This window comes from Cherax quadricarinatus, chromosome 25 (assembly GCF_038502225.1).
Source record: "Cherax quadricarinatus isolate ZL_2023a chromosome 25, ASM3850222v1, whole genome shotgun sequence".
NCBI lineage: Eukaryota > Metazoa > Arthropoda > Malacostraca > Decapoda > Parastacidae > Cherax > Cherax quadricarinatus.
In genome coordinates this window covers 28,814,760-28,833,469 of record NC_091316.1, presented here as the reverse complement: position 1 = coordinate 28,833,469, position 18,710 = coordinate 28,814,760, and the positions used below count along the sequence as shown (strand labels likewise).

The window sequence follows — 18,710 nt, the reverse complement described above, 5'->3', positions numbered from 1 at the left end:
GAATGATGATATGTCAGTTGTGTATCAGAAATAGAACTAGGTATAATATGAGTCAGATTTCTATTAAGAGCTATTGTAGGCTCACTGCATTGCAAAAAAAAGTAAAAAGACAGTAGTTCTTTTCCTCAGTCTATGAAGACTAACAATGAAACTATTTCCTTTCCGTTCTTAGCAATGTATGTCAATAGGAACCTCATTAGTGCTCTAGAGGTCAACTTTACCACGACTGGCCCCCCTAGTTTACAGTTGAGTGAGGCAGTGGACGGGGCAGACGTGGTCGATGTGGCGAGGCGAGTGTACCAATACCACCTGGGGAAAGGACTCAACATGGATGAGGATCACAGTGAAGCCCTCACACAGGTACTCCGGCGCAAGAGTCAGATACAATACATTCAGTTCCTAGATCGTAAGGGCTATAGTTTTCAGTCACGTAACTCTATCTGCTGTGTCCGCCATTCTTGTATGATGAAGCTATATAGTGAGTGACAAACATGGCACAAAGTAGAATTTTGGTCAGTGATCACAGAGGGCACCTGACAGAACAAGAATGTGCGGGATATACGCTGAAGGTAGAAATTCAAAGTACATGTGATCTGTACACAGTACCTAGGTTTTTTTTCACTCTTGACACAGATAGTGAAGATTGGCGATGTGTTTATAACGGTTGTGAAAACCATTCACCATACACATGAGAGATGGCGAAGGGTTGTGAAAACCATTCACCATACACATGAGAGATGGCAAAGTTGTACAAGAGCATGAAGTGCTTTAAATATTGCCAAGCTTGCTGGGTGATTGATGCAATCGTATAGTATATCAAGACAAAAAAAATAATTACCCAGCATCGCTGCTGGGGTAAAGCTCCACTGAGGGTGAATTGTCGTATAATGAAGAATGCATGTTGCCAGTCTTTTTCTTTTAGGGAGGCATCTAAAAATTTAGGTGGATGGGGCCAAAAAAAATTATTATTTTTAGTAGCGAAAGTGCCTTCCATATTCCTTGCCAAAGTGATAGTAAATCTAAGACACTTTTTTCGTTTGTAAGATATAAAGTACACGTGTTTTAAAAAAAACCTTAATGAAAACAGAATGTGAGAAACAATGTAACATTTCAGAGCATAAGCTTCCAGGTTTATTATTGCTATAACAGCGACAAAATATCCTGTATTGAAAGTGTTGTCGTTTCCTTCTCAAATTCTCATTTAAGCTTCTCGTGAGTTGTTTCTAGTAGTTCTTATCACAAAAGAATCCATCGTAGTTGAAATGAGGTTCAGAATATCAATATACAATATATAAATAATTGCATTTAAGATGAATGGATAACTGTGCAGGGGCAGGTACAGGAAAAAAAAATTGAGGAGGCTGTACCCCCCCCATAGCGCCTTCCTGTAGCTCCTGGCCTGTCATTATGTTCACTCTTCTCAATGTGTTTTTGAAATTTCAGTCCCATTTATTGGCTTACGCTGTTGTCTACCTAATACTATTGATACTTTATGGTTCTGTTCTAAATTAAAATTCATTCGTATTCAAACCCAAAAGCAAGAGGTACAAGCATGTACTTGATACCAAGTACTCAGACCCATGATCATGTGTGTGCACACATGTACTCGAACTCATGGATTATATGTTCTCACAAGTACTCGAATGCATGAACTTAAACCCAAGCGCGTTACAGTGTACACTCAAGTATTTAAGTATATTGCTGCGAGTTATGAGATAACTGGTGAGACGGTAGATAAAGCTTTCTTAACACGATCAACAGGAAGAGCAAGTCACAAGTGGAACTGAATCCAGGTAGAGCTATTCTATCCTAACACAACTGGAATTTTTAACAAATTTTCCAAAAAATAAGCAATGAACACAGGACACAACGAGAATGATTTTTTTTTTTGTTTGTAACTAAAAATAAGTAATATCATGGAAATTTTGTCTCTCCGGCAGCTGTTCAGCAATGTGCATTTCATGGTGGATCATGACCTTGTGACGAAGAACCACATCCATCACGCCAGCCACCACAACACTTACCGCTATGAGTTCCGCTACAGAGGTGAATTCTCCCTCAGCGACGACTTGGATTCCCACGTCGGTAAACACTGTAAGTACTGTTATATAATAATAATAATAATAATGTTCGCTTGTTAACGAGTGCTCTAAAGGGTTGGTAAAGATGACTATCAAGTGTCATAAATTATTATTAACACCCAACAGCCATATGTTGTCTCCCTGGATTTTGCATTTTGCGTTTGTTCTGAGAACTTCAGTCTTAGAAATTTGCCATCACTGAACACAGAGTTATTGTACTTTATTCAAAGACGATTGTACTGATATCTATTTGTAATTTTTCTGTCTTCTGAGGCAAATTTTATGCTCATATTATCATTATTAACAAAGGATGTTACGAAGCTTCAGTTAGTGTTGTTTCCTGTCTTTTATAAATATATAAAACAATGAAGGTACCAGGACCTTGCCTTGGGGTAATGAACATTTTATTTTACTAAGACAAGATTCTATTTTTATGCTTAATGGAAATCTGAATTTTCATGTCTTCCTTTACAAAATATTTATGGACCCACTCAGTGATTTTTCTCATAATGATTGAAAGTTTGAAAGTAATTATCATCCTGCTCTACATAAATGGTGATTTGGCTTGTTTAAACTTTTCTATAAATCAATAACTTGGCGTCTCGGCACCATTTCAAAGACTTTTATAATATGGGTTATTTAAATTTTACCTATTACTCCGAGTTCTTATGTGGCGTTTACCAAGTATACTACAATTTATTTAGTAAATATGTAAATGGTAAACAATACCGACAAGTTGAAAAGCAAAACACATATGCAACAGTGTATTCCGGAACGTTTCGCCTGCACAATAAGCTTCTTTAGTCGAATACAGAAGAGTTAGCAGAACCAGTAGAGGTGAAGATGATGTAATCAGTTGATTACCCTTGAAGACTTACTTTTGAGGTGGTCAGTCCCTCAGCCTGAAGAAAAATATTGCTTCATAGCCTGGAACAGTGTGAAGTTTAAGTATGTATATATAATGTGTGATGTGATAAATGGTTTAAAAAAAAACCGACAAATTGAAGATTGAGACACTTATGCAACATATGGGAATCTTTCTTGAGGAAACTTTGCGCCACACAGTGGCTTCATCAGTCCAGTACAAAGTAAAGAGATGAAAGGAGAGGAGGAGTTTGAGGTAATCAGTCCTTCAGCTTGGAGTCGATGTGTTCAGTCCACCAATCTTGTAGAATGTAGAGCATAGGGCCGTAGACATGACTTATATACAGTAGTCAGGTGAGGTGAAGCAGGAGGCGGGGTCAGTGGTACCATCCACTAGTCGAAGTAGATCTTCGTCCAGAGATTGGACAAGTGTTGAAGAATTCTTTGTATCAAGATCCCATGATGATGCAGTGTCAGGCAGATGTGATAAATGGTTAAAAAAAAAAATGTTCGCCAAGACCGGGTTCCTGGTCTTAAGGGATGGCTAGATTACTGGTGTACATGTGAAATGCAATAATGACACGTGGTCGATAATCTTTAAACTGGTTAAATCACTCAGTCTGGTGATAATGTTTCATTCCGGTTTACCAGCATCCTGATCTTCACCTACAATATTAAGTGTCTTCTCTCTTATATATCAGACGTTGTCTTTTTCACCATTAAATAACAGATGAAAATTCCAGTTTATGTAATGGTTAACCATCCAAGATAAATAGCTGACATTCTTGCTTATAGAATACAAGAATATCCCACTTTAAGTAACGGATCCCACATAAAGTAATGGGTGATCATCGTACTTTCTCACCTGTGTTAATAGAGGACCATATCAGTTAAATAAATGACTATCGCATTTCAGGTATTATGCAACCATTTATCTTAAGTAACCTATGTCCATTTCTTCAAAAGTAACAGAGGTTAGGTTAGGTAAAATTTGTCAGGAAACAGGACAAATGTTTCCTGACTCGGGTCTTAGTCATATGATGACCCGCAGCTAGAGTTTTTGGTCATCTGACCGAGGCCTTCCGCTGGCTTACCGGTTCACCCCTTTAAAAATGATGGTCATAATTATAAAGTAACAGAGATACACATCACTTAAAATAACGTATGTCCATCCTTTCTTAAGTCACATATGACCATCCTACTTAAAGTAACAGATAACACACCCATCTAACAAAAAAAATTAAAAATTTTGTTTAAAGAAACATTAGATCACTTATGGTAGCCTAAAGCAACGGCTTTCGTCTCCCACCAACAGGGGTGCCGCATGCAGATGATTTGCTCTACTTGTTCCAAGCGGGAGAGCTTCTCGGTCCTTCAAAGCAAATCCAGCAGCTCAACACACCAGAGGACCTAAGAATGAGAGATATTATGTCCACACTCTGGACCAACTTCGCCGCCACAGGGTAATGAGGCGGGTTCTCGTAAAGAGGAGAAAGGAAGAATGATGAGTTATTTCTGAGGCAAAGCTAGGTTGGACAGTGAACGGTAATAACGATTTGTGGTGTATGAGGGAGTGAAGAAAAAGTGGGGCCCCGGAGCTCGGTTGGTAGCGCACTCACGTTACACACAGGTCCGTGGTTCGATCGCCGATATCGATGGAAAAACTGAGGGAGTGTTTACTTAAGGCACCTGCTGTCCCTGTTCATCTAACAGTAAATAGGTTCCTGGGTGTTAGCCAACTGGTGTGGGTAGCACCTGGAGGACAAAATTAACCTACTTTACCCAAAATGCTATGCATAATCAGGGGCTTATATAAAATGTAATGATGTCAGACAGGTCTGCGTAAATTGAATCATGTACTAGCAGAAATAAATATTATTATTATTATTATTATTATTATTATTATTATTATTATTATTATTATTATTATTATTACAGAATGCAAGACAGGAAAATAAAGTTTGCGTGATGAGTATTGAGGTATGTAACACCAAAGTAACTATAATTCCCTAGTACTGTACAGTCTTACTTGAAAATATATGTTGCAGACTTTCATCACATTGGACATGATATTTTTTTTTGTAAATACATGTATATTAATTATTTTGCTGATGACACTGGGCTCTTGGGAGATTCTGAAGAGAAGTTGCAGAGATTGGTGGATGAATTTGGTAGGGTGTGCAAAAGAAGAAAATTGAAAGTGAATACAGGAAAGAGTAAGGTTATGAGGATAACAAAAAGATTAGGTGATGAAAGATTGGATATCAGATTGGAGGGAGAGAGTATGGAGGAAGTGAATGTATTCAGATATTTGGGAGTGGACGTGTCAGCGGATGGGTCTATGAAAGATGAGGTGAATCATAGAATTGATGAGGGGAAAAGGGTGAGTGGTGCACTTAGGAGTCTGTGGAGACAAAGAACTTTGTCCTTGGAGGCAAAGAGGGGAATGTATAAGAGTATAGTTTTACCAACGCTCTTATATGGATGTGAGGCATGGGTGATGAATGTTGCAGCGAGGAGAAGGCTGGAGGCAGTGGAGATGTCATGTCTGAGGGCAATGTGTGGTGTGAATATAATGCAGAGAATTCGTAGTTTGGAAGTTAGGAGGAGGTGCGGGATTACCAAAACTGTTGTCCAGAGGGCTGAGGAAGGGTTGTTGAGGTGGTTCGGACATGTAGAGAAAATGGAGCGAAACAGAATGACTTCAAGAGTGTATCAGTCTGTAGTGGAAGGAAGGCGGGGTAGGGGTCGGCCTAGGAAAGGTTGGAGGGAGGGGGTAAAGGAGGTTTTGTGTGCGAGGGGCTTGGACTTCCAGCAGGCATGCGTGAGCGTGTTTGATAGGAGTGAATGGAGACAAATGGTTTTTAATACTTGACGTGCTGTTGGAGTGTGAGCAAAGTAACATTTATGAAGGGGTTCAGGGAAACCGGCAGACCGGACTTGAGTCCTGGAGATGGGAAGTACAGTGCCTGCACTCTGAAGGAGGGGTGTTAATGTTGCAGTTTAAAAACTGTAGTGTAAAGCACCCTTCTGGCAAGACAGTGATGGAGTGAATGATGGTGAAAGTTTTTCTTTTTCGGGCCACCCTGCCTTGGTGGGAATCGGCCAGTGTGATAATAAAAAAAAAATAATTATTTTGTCTTATTAGTAAGGCATCAGTTGCTAATTTCTCAAATGGGTATTTCCTGCAGGAATCCAACTCCTGACGATTCTCTTGGGTTCACATGGGAGCCCTCCACTGAAAACAGCTTCCAGTACCTCGCACTCAACCTCAAACCTACCATGGAGGCCGACCAGAGGCAAGAGGTCAGTCCTGCATAGCTTCCTTGCAAGCAGATTATGGATATCTTTATAAATTTACAAACTGGATGTCTTTCAGTCACTACACGATCTGAGAAAGTCATCCCCGTATACCATAATCTACATTTCCAGGTTCCTCAATATAAACAACTGGAATAGTTTTGAAGATTTCAAGGGAATCAGAAGAGGCATTCAAGAATTATATGGGAACTAATATTCAAATTTCTCAATAAAAATGGCAAATTAAGACACACAGCTCAGCTCTAATTCAAACTTTTTAAAGTTGTATTATTAAGTAATCAGCATGTGAGTGTTGAAGCTAATCTGATACAACACTTAGAAATTATCGCATAAAAAACAGTATTTCATTATTTTTCCTAATTTCTTAAAAAAAAAAAATGGGACCCACACAGACCAAAATCATTCAAAACTTTTCTCTAAATAAGACTCACAAGATTAAACAAACTAAAAGAAGGAAATTTTATGTAAGCTTTATAAAATACTTAATATATAATTTTTTAACAACGTTCTTAAGATCACAGATTTTGTAGGCACATTAATTGTCAAAGTGATTTTACCAAGGACACCCAAATATAGTCAAGCACTGTGTCTTATTTCTGAGCAGAAGAGACATTCTCTAATTTTTTCACAGAAACCAACTTGATTAATAAAGTTGACACATAATAACTAACACAACCAAACATAAAGAGATTGTCACCCTTGAGGAAAACACATCAGCACTTATTAAGTGCTGATGTCATCGTACAGAATGCAACAAATTTTTACCAACACAGCCTAAACCCACGAAATGCTCCATCCATTTCATGCCGTGAATCAGCAAACAGCATTCGTCTTTAATGCTGTTTGTATTTGCTATATTTTAATCAGAGGAAAGCAATAAACGCGTAGGGGTTATATAAAGCCTCATGATTGGATGGCATTCAAATTCAATCCCTATACGGGGAAGATAACTTCAATTTCTTGTATCAGGAGCCTCTTACCAGCATCAAGGCAAAATAATGCAATAACGTACAGTAATATATTATTTGGAGACTGAAAGTGTCAAAATATCATCTACACACTCCATTAAATATACAAATTTCATACTAAAAAGGATACACCAGCATCAAAATTTTGAAGCTGATCAGAGGAGTCTATCTCTGCCTATCATATGGAAAGAAAATTTTTGCATAGAGCACCAACACATGCAAATGGTCCATTGAATCTTGTCCAAGATATATTACACAACGATACAAATTTGAAGCCGATCGAATAAGGTATTCTCGAGTAATAAACAAGTACTTGCATGAATGTTCCGAAAAATGGGAGAGTCTCCCCACGAGAAAATTAAAAACATAATAGAGCAGTAAATTTTTATTTCTTCCTCAGATTACTTTCGTCAGATAAAATCAATTTAAAATTCCTTGCATTCCTGTTAAAAAAAACACTTGCTATTGATTTAAAAAACATAATTTTGATGAAATTTCCACATACACAGGCCAACTTTTATTGAAAGATGCTCTCTATTATTATCCACCAGCATTTAGGGTTTGAAGCTGATGAGAAAAGGTATTAACTAGTTATTTTACAGATAATAATATACTTAATATAACTGGCAAACTTAAATTTGCACAGCTCAGAGTGACAAGACATGTTTAATATAATCAAGTAATGGGAAAAGTTTCAAGCCGATCATGAAAATTTTTTCCAATAATTGGCCTTATTCCGACAGTTAGTTAGTTAGTTAGTTAAAGATTAGCCGGTATTCTCCCGGCCCGGGCCTTGTCCAAGTGGTGGCCCGGCCTTGGCTCCCTCTTTAGGGAGTGTCTGAGACCTAAGTTTCAAGTACCTCCTCATCTTTGGGACCAACTGTCATAGCCACAAAGACCTCTCTGGTCTGCCATTTAGGAATGACAGTCTTATGAGCTAAAGGCTCGGGCTCAGGCACCTACCCTACCCTAGAAGGGTTAGGCATGGTGTCGATCTCCGACAGTTCCAAGTTTTTAAACTTTCTCAATAAAATTTTAAATTTTCACCTATTTGTGCTGAACTTATGGAGTATTTTATTGAAGAATATTTCGTCATTAATATTATGAATCCAATCAGAAGTATTGTTTATCAAATGAATAAAATAAAAATAATATCACTATATGTTCGACAAACTTGGCAAATTGGGACTTATGCCGCCCAATGGTATCGCGAGGCTTGTGTTCAGGTACCACAGTAATGTTAATTTGAACTTGATCAGATGAGTGATTCTCATCACACACACACACACACGACACTGGAAGACTGCAGAGATAGGGGGGACATGATAACGACATATAAAATACTGAGAGGAAATGACAAGGTGGACAGAGACAGAATGTTCCAGAGATGGGACACAACAACAAGGGAACACCGTTGGAAGTTGAAGACACAGATGGATCACAGGGATGTTAGGAGGCATTTCTTCAGTCACAGAGTTGTCACGACGAGGAATAGCCAGGGTAGTGTTGTAGTGGAGGCAGGATCCATACATAGCTTTAAGAAGAGGTATGATAAAGCTCATTGAGCGGGAAGAGTGGCCGGGTAGCGGCCAGTTGAAGAGGCGGGGCCAGGAGCTGTGAATCGGCCCACGCATCCACTAGGTGAGTACAACTAGGCGAGTACGCACACACACACACACACACGCACATACACACGCACACACGCGCGCGCGCGTCCGTGGGCAATAATCGAGGAGTGACTAAAGATATACATGACTAAATAGGAGGACTGGAGCACTAGAGGTTACATAAAAATGTTTATAATTCTTAGGGCAGATTTGTTTGTTAGAACAAGAGTGTGAGAATCTTTAAAAGAATGAGTTATTAATTATGAGAGAGTCAGCTGCTGGGGAAGGAGGCACATCACCACACTGGCAAAATAAACACATTTCTATGAATATAGGAATTTTATTCATATAATTCTAATCCTTGTTTATTTCCACAGGTGAGGAAGTTCTTCGCATCTCTCCCCGTGAGGATATACCGTATCCTGCATCCTGACGGGATCCCTCAGGATGACATCCTTCAACATGAGGATTCGAGAAGTGCACTACAAGATGAACTCTAGGACAGAAGGATACGCTATATACGTTTCCAAGAGTTGAGGGAGTGTGTACAGGAATTTCTAGATGCATTACAACATCTGAGAGTTTAAAAGAAACATTGGAGCAGTAATTGAAGGAGTCACCAACTGGCCTAAATTTGTGATACTAAATACACTGGTGCTTGTTGCACACTACCCCTTTCCCCTCTACCCTAACACCACTACCCCCTACCCCACTACCCTAACACCACTACCCCCTTCCCCACTACCCTAACACCACTACCCCCTTCCCCACTACCCTAACACCACTACCCCTTTCCCCACTACCCTAACACCACAACCCCCTTCCCCACTACCCTAACACCACTATCCCCTTCCCCACTACCCTAACACCACTACCCCCTTCCCCACTACCCTAACACCACTACCCACTACCCCACTACCCCACTACCCTAACACCACTACCCCCTTCCCCACTACCCTAACACCACTACCCCCTTCCCCACTACCCTAACACCACTACCCCCTTCCCCACTACCCTAACACCACTACCCCCTACCCCACTACCCTAACACCACTACCCCCTTCCCCACTACCCTAACACCACTACCCCCTTCGCCACTACTCTAACACCACTACCCCCTTCGCCACTACCCTAACACCACTACCCCCTTCCCCACTACCCTAACACCACTACCCCCAACCCCACTACCCTAACACCACTACCCCCTTCCCCACTACCCTAACACCACTACCCCCTTCCCCACTACCCTAACACCACTACCCACTAACCCACTACCCAAACACCACAACCCCCTTCCCACTACCCTAACACCACTACCCCCTTCCCCACTACCCTAACACCACTACCCCCTTCCCCACTACCCTAACACCACTACCCACTACCCCACTACCCTAACACCACTACCCCCTTCCCCACTACCCTAACACCACTACCCCCTTCCCCACTACCCTAACACCACTACCCACTACCCCACTACCCTAACACCACTACCCACTACCCCACTACCCTAACACCACTACCCCCTTCCCCACTAGCCTAACACCAATACCCCTTCGCCACTACCCTAACACCACTACCCCTTTCCCCACTACCCTAACACCACTACCCCTTCGCCACTACCCTAACACCACTACCCCCAACCCCACTACCCTAACACCACTACCCCCTTCCCCACTACCCTAACACCATAACCCCCAACCCCACTACCCTAACACCACTATCCCCTTCCCCACTACCCTAACACCACTACCCCTTCGCCACTACCCTAACACCACTACCCCTTTCCCCACTACCCAAACAAAACTACACCCTTCCCCACTACCCTAACACCACTACCCCCTTCCCCACAACCCTAACACCATTACCCCCTTCCCCACTACCCTAACAGCACTACCCCCTTCCCCACTACACTAACACCACTACCCGCTTCTCCACTACCCTAACACCACTACCCCCTTCACCACTACCCTAACACCACTACCCCCTTCCCCACAACCCTAACACCACAACCCCCTTCCCCACTACCCTAACTCCACTACCCCCATCCCCACAACCGTAACAGCACTACCCCCTTCCCCACTACACTAACACCACTACCCGCTTCCCCACTACCCTAACACCACTACCCCCTTCACCACTACCCTAACACCACTACCCCCTTCCACACAACCCTAACACCACTACCCCCGTCCCCACTACCCTAACACCACTACCCCCTTCCCCACTACCCTAACACCACTACCCCCTTCCTCACTACCCTAACACCACTACCCCCTTCACCACTACCCTAACATCTCTACCCCCTTCACCACTACCCTAACATCACTGCCCCCTTCCCCACTACCATAACACCACTACTCCCTTCCCCACTACCCTAACACCACTACCCCCTTCCCCACTACCCTAACACCACTACCACCTTCACCACTACCCTAACACCACTACCCCCTTAACTACTACCCTAACACCACTACCCCCTTCCCCACTACCCTAACACCACTACTCCGTTCCCCACTACCCTAACACCACTACCCCCTTCCCCACTACCCTAACACCACTACCCCCTTCCCCACAACCCTAACACCACTACCCCATTCCCCACTACCTTAACACCACTACCCCCTTCCCCACTACCCTAACAACACTACCCCCTTCACCACTACCCTAACAACACTACCCCCTTCCCCACTACCCTAACACCACTACGCCCTTCCCCACTACCCTAACACCACTACCCCCTTCCCCACTAACCTAACACCACTACCCCCTTCACCACTACCCTAACACCACTACCCCCTTCCCCACTACCCTAACACCACTACCCCCTTCCCCACTACCCTAACACCACTACCCCCTTCACCACTACCCTAACACCACTACCCCCTTAACTACTACCCTAACACCACTACCACCTTCCCCACTACCCTAACACCACTACTCCCTTCCCCACTACCCTAACACCACTACCCCCTTCCCCACTACCCTAACACCACTACCTCCTACCCCACTACCCTAACACCACTGCCCCCTTCCCCACTACCCTAACACCACTACATCCTTCCCTACTACCCTAACACCACTACATCGTTCCTCACTACCCTAACACCACTACCCCTGTCCCCACTACCCTAACACCACTACATCCCTTCCCACTACCCTAACAGCAGTACATCCTTCCCCACTACCCTAACACCAGTACATCCTTACCCAATAACCTAACACCACAACCCCCTTCCCCACTACCCTAACACCAGTACATCCTTCCCCACTACCCTAACACCACTACATCCTTCCCCACTACCCTAACACCACTACCCCCTTCCCCACTACATCCTTCCCCGCTACCCTAACACCACTACCCCCTTCCCCACTACCCTAACAGCAATGCCCCCTTCCCCACTACCCTAACACCACTACCTCCTTCCCCACTACCCTAACACCACTGCCCCCTTCCCCACTACCCTAACACCATTACTCCCTTCCCCACTACCCTAACACCACTACCTTCTTTCCCACTACCCTAACACCACTACCCCCTTCCCCACATCCCTAACACCACTACCCCCTTCCCCAGTACCCTAACACCACTGCCCCCTTCCCCACTACCCTAACACCACTACCCCCTTCATCACTACCCTAACACCACTACCTCCTTCCCCACTACCCTAACACCACTGCCCCCTTCCCCACTATCGTAACACCACTACTCCCTTCCCCACTAAACTAACACCACTTCCTCCTTCCCCACTACCCTAACACCACTACCAAATTTCCCACTACCCTAACACCACTGCCCCTTCCCCACTACCCTAACACCCCTACTCCCTTCTCCACTAAACTAACACCACTACCACCTTCCCCACTACCCTAACACGACTACCCCCTTCCCCATGATCCTAACACCACTACCCCCTTCACCACTACCCTAACACCACTACATCCTTCCCCACAACCCTAACACCACTACGCCCTTCCCCACTACCCTAACTCCACTACCCCCTTCCCCACTACCCTAACACCACTACCCCCTTCACCACTACCCTAACACCACTACCCCCTTATCTACTACCCTAACACCAGTACATCCTTCCCCACTACCCTAACACCACTACCCCCTTCCCCACCACCCTAACACCACTACCCCCTTATCTACTACCCTAACACCAGTACATCCTTCCCCACTACCCTAACACCACTACCCCCTTCCCCACTACCCTAACACCACTGCCCCCTTCCCCACTACCCTACCACCACTACCCCCTTCCCCACTAAACTAACACCACTTCCTTCTTCCCCACTACCCTAACACCACTACGCCTTTCCCCAATACCCTAACACCACTACCCTCTTCCTCACAACCCTAACAGCACTACCAACTTCCCCACTACCGTAACATCACTGCCCCCTTCCCCAATACCATAACACCACTACCCCCTTCCCCATTACCCTAACACCAGTTCATTCTTCCTCACTACCCTAACACCAGTACATCCTTACCCAATATACTAACACTACAACGCCCTTCCCCACTACCCTAACACCAGTACATCCTTCCCCACTACCCTAACACCTGTACATCCTTCCCCACTACCCTAACACTGCATCCTTCCCCGCTACCCTAACACCACTACATCCTTCCCCACTATCCTAACATCACTACATCCTTCCCCACTACCCTAACACCACTACATACTTCCCCACTACCCTAACACCACTACACCCTTCCCCACTACCCTAACACCACTACATCCTTCTCCACTACCCTAACACCACTGCTTCCCTCCCCACTACCCTAACACCACTACACCCTTCCCCACTACCCTAGCACCACTACATCCCTCCTCGCTTCCCTAATACCACTACATCCTTCTCCACTACACTAACACCACTACGTCCTTCTCGACTACGATAACATCACTACATCCTTCCCCACTACCCTAACACCACTACATCCCTCCCCACTACCCTAACACCACTACATACTTCCCCACTACCCTAGCACAACTACATCCCTCCCAACTACCCTAACACCACTACATACTCCCCCACTACCCTAACACCACAACATCCCTCCCCACTACCCTAACACAATACACACTTCCTCACTACCTTAACAAAACTACATCCTTCCCCACTACCCTAACACCACTAAATCCCTCCCAACTACCCTAACACCACTACATCCTTCTCCACGACATTAACACCACAACATCCTTACCCACTTCCTTAACACCTCTACATCCTTCCCCACTACCCTAACACCACTACTTCCCTCCCCACTACCCTAACACCACTACATCCTTCCCTACTACCCTAACTCCACTACATCCCTCCCCACTATCCTAACACTACTACACACTTCCCAACTACTCTAACACCACTACACACTTCTCCACTACCCTAACTCCACTACATTCTTCCTCACCACCCTAACACCACTACACACTTCTGCACTACCCTAACACCACTACACACTTCCACACTAACAGTAACACCACTGCACACTTCCCCACAATCAGTAACACCACTACACCCTTCCCCACTACCCTAACACCACCACACCCTTCTCACTACCAGTTACACCAATACACCCTTCCCCACTACCACTAACACCACTACACCCTTCCCCAATACCAGTAACACCGTTTACACTCTTTCCCACTACCAGTAACATCAAGTCCTACTCCCACTACCAGTAACATCAAGTCCTATTCACACTACCAGTAACATCAAATCCTACTCCCACTACCAGTAACATCAAGTCCTATTCCCAATACCAGTAACATCAAGTCCTATTCCCACTACCAGTAACATCAAGTCCTTTTGCCACTAAAAGTGACATCAAGTCCTACTCCCACTTCCAATAACATCAAGTCCTACTCCCACTACCCGTAACATCAAGTCCTATTCCCACTACCAGTAACATCAAATCCTATTCCCACTACCAGTAACATCAAGTCCTATACCCACTACCAGTAGCATCAAGTCCTATTGCCTCTAAAAGTGACATCAAGTCCTACTCCCATTTCCAATAACATCGAGTCCTACTCCCACTACAAGTAACATCAAGTCCTACTCCCACTACCAGTAACATCAAGTCCTATTCCCGCTACCAGTAACATCAAGTCCTTTTGCCACTAAAAGTGACATCAAGTCCTTCTCCCACTTCCAATAACATCAAGTTCTACTCCCACTACCAGTATCATGAAATCCTATTCCCACTACCAGTAACATCAAGTCCTATTCCCACTACCAGTAACATCAAGTCCTACTCCCACTACAAGTAACATCAAGTCCTATTCCCACTACCAGTAACATCAAGTCCTTTTTCCACTTCCAGTAACATCAAGTCCTATTCAAACTACATTTAACATCAAGTCCTACTACCACTACCAGTAACATCAAGTCCTACTCCCACTACCAGTAACATCAAGTCCTACTCCCACTACCAGTAACATCAAGTCCTACTACCACTACACTACCAGTAACATCAATTCCTATTCCCACTACCAGTAACATCAAATCCTATTCGCTCTACCAGTAACATCAAGTCCTGTTCCCACTACCAGTAACATCAAGTCCTATTCCCACTACCAGTAACATCAAGTCCTATTCCCACTACCAGTAACATCAAATCCTACTACCACTACCAGTAATATCAAGTCCTACTCCCTATACACTACCAGTAACATCAAGTCCTATTCCCATTAAAAGTAACAACAAGTCCTTTTGCCACTAAAAGTGATATCAAGTCCTTCTCCCACTTCCAATAACATCAAGTCCTACTCCCACTACCAGTATCATGAAATCCTATTCCCACTACCAGTAACATCAAGTCCTATTCCCACTACCAGTAACATCAAGTCCTACTCCCACTACAAGTAACATCAAGTCCTATTCCCACTACCAGTAACATCAAGTCCTATTCCCACTTCCAGTAACATCAAGTCCTATTCAAACTACCATTAACATCAAGTCCTACTAACACTACCAGTAACATCAAGTCCTACTCTCACTATCAGCAACATCAAGTCCTACTCCCACTATCAGCAACATCAAGTCCTACTCCCACTGCCAGTAACATCAAGTCCTACTCCCACTACCAGTAACATCAAGTCCTATTCGCTCTAGCAGTAACATCAAGTCCTGTTCCCACTACCAGTAACATCAAGTCCTATTCCCACTACCAGTAACATCAAGTCCTATTCCCACTACCAGTAACATCAAATCCTACTACCACTACCAGTAATATCAAGTCCTACTCCCTATACACTACCAGTAACATCAAGTCCTATTCCCATTAAAAGAAACATCAAGTCCTTTTGCCACTAAAAGTGACATCAAGTCCTTCTCCTACTTCCAATAACATCAAGTCCTATTCCCACTACCAGTATCATGAAATCCTATTCCCACTACCAGTAACATCAAGTCCTATTCCCACTACCAGTAACATCAAGTCCTACTTGCACTACCAGTAACATCAAGTCCTACTCCCACTACACTACCAGTAACATCAAGTCTTATTCCTATTAAAAGTATCATCAAGTCCTATTCCCACTACCAGTAACATCATGTCCTACTCCCACTGCCAGTAACATCAAGTCCTACTCACACTACCAGTAACACCAAGTCCTATTCCCACTACCAGTAACATCAAGTCCTACTCCCACTGCCATTAACATCAAGTCCTACTCACACTACCAGTAACATCAAGTCCTATTCCCACTACCAGTAACATCAAGTCCTATTCCCACTTCCATTAACATCAAGTCCTACTCCCACTGCCAGTAACATCAAGTTCTATTCCCACTACCAGTAACATCAAATCCTATTCCCACTACCAGTAACATCAAGTCCTATTCCCACTTCCAGTAACATCAAGTCCTACTCCCACTACCATTAACATCAAGTCCTATTCCCACTTCCAATAACATCAAGTCCTACTCCCACTACCAGTAATATCAAGTCCTATTCCCACTACAAGTAACATCAAGTCTTATTCCCACTGCCAGTATCATCAAGTCCTATTCCCACTACCAGTAACATCAAATCCTACTCCCACTTCCAGTAACATCAAGTCCTATTCCCACTACCAGTAACATCAAATCCTACTCCCACTTCCAGTAACATCAAGTCCTATTCCCACTACCAGTAATATCAAATCCTACTCCCACTACCAGTAACATCAAATCCTATTCCCACTACCAGTAACAAAAAGTCCTATTTCCACTACCAGTAACATCAAGTCCTATTCCCACTACCAGTAACATCAAGTCTTATTCCCACTGCCAGTAACATCAAGTCCTATTCCCACTACCAGTAACATCAAGTCCTATTCCCACTACCAGTAACATCAAGTCCTATTCCCACTACCAGTAACATCAAGTCTTATTCCCACTGCTAGTAACATCAAGTCCTATTCCCACTACCAGTAACATCAAGTCCTATTCCCACTACCAGTAACATCAAGTCCTATTCCCACTACCAGTAACATCAAATCCTACTCCCACTACCATTAACATCAAGTCCTACTCCCACTACCAGTAACATCAAGTCTTATTCCCACTACCAGTAACATCAAGTCCTCTTCCCACTTTCAGTAACATCAAGTTCTATTCCCACTACCAGTAACATCAAGTCCTATTCCCACTACCAGTAACATCAAGTCTTATTCCCATTGCCAGTAACATCAAGTCCTATTCCCACTACCAGTAACATCAAGTCCTTCTCCCACTACCACTAACGTCAAGTCCTATTCCCACTACCAGTAACATCAAGTCCTATTCCCACTACCAGTAACATCAAGTCCTATTCCCACTACCAGTAACATCAAGTCCTTCTCCCACTACCAGTAACATCAAGTCCTATTCCCACTACCAGTCACATCAAGTCCTGTTCCCACTACCAGTAACATCAAGTCCTATTCCCACTACAAGTAACATCAAGTCCTATTCCCACTACCAGTAACATCAAGTCCTACTACCACTACCAGTAATATCAAGTCCTACTCTCACTACCAGTAACATCAAGTCCTACTCCTACTACCAGTAACATCAAGTCCTACTCCTACTACCAGTAACATCAAGTCCTACTCCTACTACCAGTAACGTCAAGTCCTACTCCCACTACACTACCAGTAACATCAAGTTCTATTCCCATTAAAAGTATCATCAAGTCCTATTCCCACTACCAGTAACATCAAGTCCTACTCCCACTGCCAGTAACATCAAGTCCTACTCCCACTACCAGTAACATAAAGTCCTACTCCCACTACGCTACCAGTAACATCAAGTCCCATTCCCAGTACCAGTAACATCAAGTCCTACTCCCACTACCAGTAATATCAAATCCTACTCCCACTACCAGTAACATCAAGTCCTATTCCAACTTCCAGTAACATCAAGTCCTACTCCCACTACGCTACCAGTAACATCAAGTCCCATTCCCAGTACCAGTAACATCAAGTCCTACTCCCACTACCAGTAACATCAAGTCCTACTCCCACTACCAGTAACATCAAGTCCTACTCCCACTACCAGTAACATCAAGTCCTACTCCCACTACCAGTAACATCAAGTCCTACTCCCACTACCAATAACATCAAGTCCTACTCCCACTACCAGTAATATCAAGTCCTACTACCACTACCAGTAACATCAAGTCCTAATCCCACTACCAGTAACATCAAGTCCTACTCCCACTACCAGTAACATCAAGTCCTACTCCCACTACCAGTAACATCAAGTCCTACTCCCACTACCAGTAACATCAAGTACTACTACCACTACCAGTAACATGAAGTCCTACTCCCACTACCAGTAATATCAAGTCCTACTACCACTACCAGTAACATCAAGTCCTACTCCCAC

The 18,710-nt window shown here is 43.7% G+C and overlaps 1 protein-coding gene across 1 annotated transcript in view; it reads left to right on the top strand.

Annotated features, from left to right (window-relative positions):
• Positions 1–9,666, top strand: part of LOC128689986 (cholinesterase 1-like) — a 154,755-nt gene extending 145,089 nt beyond the window's left edge. The window contains exons 6-10 of the mRNA XM_070088678.1: positions 173–360; positions 1,941–2,094; positions 4,261–4,408; positions 6,137–6,251; positions 9,219–9,666. Coding sequence (XP_069944779.1) covers positions 173–360; positions 1,941–2,094; positions 4,261–4,408; positions 6,137–6,251; positions 9,219–9,341 — 728 coding nt within the window. The 3' untranslated portion in view covers positions 9,342–9,666. The remainder of the gene's footprint in view (positions 1–172; positions 361–1,940; positions 2,095–4,260; positions 4,409–6,136; positions 6,252–9,218) is intronic.
• Positions 9,667–18,710: the final 9,044 nt, after the last annotated feature.